Source organism: Populus euphratica, unplaced genomic scaffold, assembly GCF_000495115.2.
Source record: "Populus euphratica unplaced genomic scaffold, PopEup_1.0 scaffold4375.1, whole genome shotgun sequence".
In the NCBI taxonomy this organism is placed as follows: Eukaryota; Viridiplantae; Streptophyta; class Magnoliopsida; order Malpighiales; family Salicaceae; genus Populus; species Populus euphratica.
Genome location: NW_011504173.1, coordinates 2,360 through 6,871, shown reverse-complemented (window position 1 = coordinate 6,871; position 4,512 = coordinate 2,360). Strand labels below are relative to the sequence as shown.

Genomic DNA, 4,512 nt, shown 5'->3' with positions numbered 1-4,512 from the left:
TAAAAGCAAAACATTTATGGGTCAAGAACCAAACAATGATGTGTCATCTAGGTTTTATATATATATAAGAAAATCCTAACTAAATCGAGAAATGAAATTTCCTAAAAAAATGGACCAAAGCAAAAACCAGTTCAAATCAAACTGGTTCAATTAAATCAAGATTTGTTTTTTTAGAATGAAACCAGAAAATCTAATCACAACAACCAGCACACAAAGAAAAGGTGAAAAAAAAAATTATCAAACAAATTATTTACTATATTCTTTCAAGGTCCCCGTTAGAGTATGCAAATGCAAATATATCAATCAAGAAAATTATACAAGTTGCCCAAAAACTACTAATGGTAGTGGTAGGCAAGAAGTGCATCAACCTTTTCAAAAATAAAGTCATGATTAGTATAGATAAATGAGGGAGAATACTTATAATTTTAATATAGAAAGTTTCATCCACTTCTAACAACTTTACAAGAAAAACTGAATGGATTATACACTGGCTCACCATGGCTTTTTTGTGTAAACTATATACTTTAAATGATGAAGGACAATAAATAAAAGCAATAATTTTAAAATAAAAACAAAATACATTTAAGAACCAGAATGAAAACTAAACACCTAAACCAAAAGGAGAGGAGATAGCAACCAAAAAGAGAGATGGAATGATATGACTATCCTTTTTACTGGGAAAATGGGGAAGTTTTTAGAGTTAGTGAACTTGAGTTAGCTTACTTTTCTATTTATACATCTCTCCTTTTTAAGTAGGTTTAAACCTTTAAGGTACATTAGTCCAATTTGATTATTCAATTTTAACTTTTAAAATCAAAACCAAACTAGATCAAGTGAGTTTTTTTAATTTTTAAATTAGTTTGATCAATTTTTTCTCTCTTAGTTTGGAGTTTTTTTATTGTTTTTTTCCTATGGTTTTAACAATTTAATTGATTGGTCAGTTTTTTTTAATACCTCTAATGAATATCATAGGTCAAGTGACATGTTAAAATTTTTAAAATTCAATCAACTTGACCTAACTCAGATACCTTATACAGCCCATCAATAATGTGGATATTACAAATTAATTTGTTTTTATATGTTTTTTTTATGTTTTTACAATTAATTATTCATTTAGTTTATATACGAAGCTTAAATCTTTTGTTATAGTTTATAACAAGTTTTGAGCTAATTCATGGAGTCCAAATCTTAGTTTTACTTAAGCCCAACTCATGAAAATTAGAAACATAGGCCCAATTCATGAACACATGTAATATCTATAAAATGTTTAGTGTAACATAATATATCTAACTTGCTTAGGTTAAGAAAATTAAATGAATCAGATTTATAATTTATAAAACATTAAAAGTTAAAATGAATTCAATTGTGAATCTAAACTCGACCCTATAATATCCATGAATACTTTTAATTTTTGCTCCCAAAATAATGACAACATACAACTTTTTATTTCTTTTGTTATTTTCTAGTAGATTTCTCTTCTTCTTTTTCCTTATCTCAAAGATTGAAAATAAATAAAATAATTTTTTATGTGAAAATGGAATTACCACAAGTTTGGTGGTAATAATGTGTTCTTTCAAATTCTACCATCTCTCTTTTAATTCATTATTTTTTATTATAATTTTATTTAACTTCATCTAATTAGGTTATAAAAATTTAATAGAAAAAAATTTTGAAAATAAAAAAATAATTTGCTTCATTGTTTATAAGAATAATAAAGCATCATAAAAAACATCATATCTTTTAGTATATTAGTTAACTAGTTTGGTTCTACATTGTCACACTAAGCATTTTAGAGATATATTTTTTATTTATTTTTATAATAATTAAACTAAATATTAAAAAAATAATTTAAATTATAAAAAATATTAATTTAGGATAAATTCCTTTTTTATTCATATATTCTCTTTTCTTGGATAATATCTTGTTTTTTTTATTAGGAATATGATTTTTCTAATAGAAAATAAAGGTAATTGATTTTAATATTAATAGGAATTCCAATGATATGAATTAAGGATGAAAAATGTTTCTCTTTAATTAGAATTTTTTTTAATTTACATAATTCTTTTTTTATCATGAGAAAATGTTTTTTAATTGGAAACATTGTTTTTTTAATAAACTTATCATCATTTAAAAAAACATTTAACTAATAAATAAATAAATTAGAACTCAATAATTTTCAAGCGAATATATAGCAACATTAAGAAAAATTAATTATAGATATAATTGAAAAAATAATAAAATTATTTTTTAATTCTTATTAAATATTTATGATCAATTTTCTAAAAACATTTGCATATTAATTTCATATATAATTATTAATAAAGTAATTATTTTTCCTAGTGCGTTTGGCTTGATAAAACATGAAATTAGTGCTTTTTATAATTAATTTTAATGTATTGATATAAAAAAATTTAAAAATAATTTTTTAATATATTTTTAAAAAATATCCCACATTAAAAAATATTGTAATGTTTTTTTTCTTATTTTTGGAATGACACATCCCATATATCTATGCAGACAACTTATCATTTAAAACCCAAGTTAATGTCTCTATCCATATCCATATATTAAATTTAAGGAGTGTTTGTGAATGAATTTTAACATGTTTTTAGCTACTCTCTGGTTCTGTTTGATCCATTTCTTCTTTCTCCTGCTGGAAAAAAAATGTTAAAAAAGAATTTAATAGAGAGTCAGAAAGAAAGCAAATTAATGGAGAAGATGGGCACGGCAGAACCCAACTTTGAACAACTATTTGAGGAGAAGAAGCGCGTCAGGAACCCCCTCGTTCCCGTCGGTAAATATTCAATCAATCCTTCCCTCCCCATTTCTTTCCCTTTTCATTTTTTATACATCTATTACGCGATGCTGAAGCTTCATTTTTTTTTTTGCAACATATTAGTGAATACTTTTTTTTTTCGAGGAATCATTAGCCCAATTAAAATTTGTTAGCAATTTGTTTGTATTGATTAGGGTTTTAAGGTTTGAAGAAAAGAAACAGAGAGATTCTATGATTTGCCCTTTTGTTGGGTTTGCTTAGAAATGTGAATAGAATTCGAATTCTGCAATTTTTATTCTCAAAATTAACTTTACTTCTAATGCTGTTTTAGTGTAGCACTAGAGATATGGAGGAATTAATCTCACTTAAAGTATCCTTATCTCATTCTACCAAAGGAAAGGTATTGTAACTTGCTTTTTTGATGATGGCAATCCATGTTTCAGTGAATTAAACAACATTACATTAGAAATTCAATGAGAATCCGTTCCCATTCCAAATCGTAGCGCAAAACAAGCATGGCCTTCAAGAATTTTCTTCCCTCTCTATCCTGTTTTCATTGGAGGGATGGCGGTGGCGATTTGGTTTCCTACTGATTTTTTTTCCTGATTTTCAGAGCATTGCTTGTAGAAAACAGGATTAAATTGGTATATTTGCAGTAATAGAATGGAATGTAAATTGTTGGTCTTTGGTTCCATTTCACAAACACTAGCACGTTGGTGGATAAACTCTGGTTCTGGCATATTTACCTTGAACATCATCTTTCATTTTTCAGACCCATTTATTGCAGATCACACTTTTCAAAAGATAATGTGCTTCAAGGGTTCAGGTACCTGACTGTGTCTGGAGTTTAAATGGATGGTTTATATTACCGTTAGCTTCTTATTTTAAACATCTGAGCTTTGTAGTTGCATATTGGCCATCAGGAATTCCAAATTCATTGTGCTATTCGCTCATGATAGAACTGGGATTCATCTTTAGACAGTTCTGTATATGGCTTCAGTTTGATTGATTTTTTATAACTATTGCAGGTGCACTTATGACGGCAGGAGTTCTCACAGCTGGCTTAATCAGTTTCAGGCGAGGCAATTCTCAATTGGGTCAGGTGTTAATGAGAGCTAGGGTGGTTGTCCAAGGGGCTACTGTGGCACTTATGGTTGGCACTGCTTTCTACTATGGGGATAACCCATGGAAAAAACCAAGTTAGACGTTTTATGGTATGGTTTCTTGTGATGTCCATGGAAAAAACCAAGTTAGACGTTTTATAGTGTGGTTTCTTGTGATGAGTATTTTGGTTGCTGCAGGGTGTCCTCCGTAGTGACACAGGCTGTTCTTTTTCTATGCCGATTTTATTCAATAAAATCCACACAATTCATATGCTCTCATTGCTGGTAGCATACATCTTGTGCATGACGAGATCCTACTACTGTTAGCGTAAACTGAGATCAGTGAACATGGATGTAGCCAGGATATTTGTGTAAGCTCTGAAAGAAGGGATAACATCTACCCCAGACAAATAATCTTATTTAAAAATACAAATATAATCAATGTCTGTTTACAAGCCTTTAGTCTTATAATTGATGTGTTATGTCTTACTGCTATATTGTTTGAATGGAAATGGCTTTTCATTGCTTTAAAGTTTTCTTTAACAAGGCTATTCGAAGAACTAAAAAGTCAAAATGTATTGCAGCTAGCATGCATTATACCGTGCGGGAATAAAATTTCTGATTAATAAGTTT

General features: G+C 28.2%; 1 protein-coding gene across 1 annotated transcript; it reads left to right on the top strand.

Moving 5' to 3' along the window:
* Window positions 1-2,614: 2,614 nt before the first annotated feature.
* Window positions 2,615-4,158, top strand: LOC105120026 (RING-H2 finger protein ATL48-like). The gene is made up of 3 exons (XM_011018214.1): window positions 2,615-2,794; window positions 3,805-3,976; window positions 4,027-4,158. Exons 1-3 carry the CDS (start codon window positions 2,665-2,667, stop codon window positions 4,028-4,030), a joined length of 306 nt encoding a protein of 101 aa, XP_011016516.1. The 5' UTR covers window positions 2,615-2,664; the 3' UTR covers window positions 4,031-4,158.
* The last annotated feature ends 354 nt before the right edge of the window (window positions 4,159-4,512 follow it).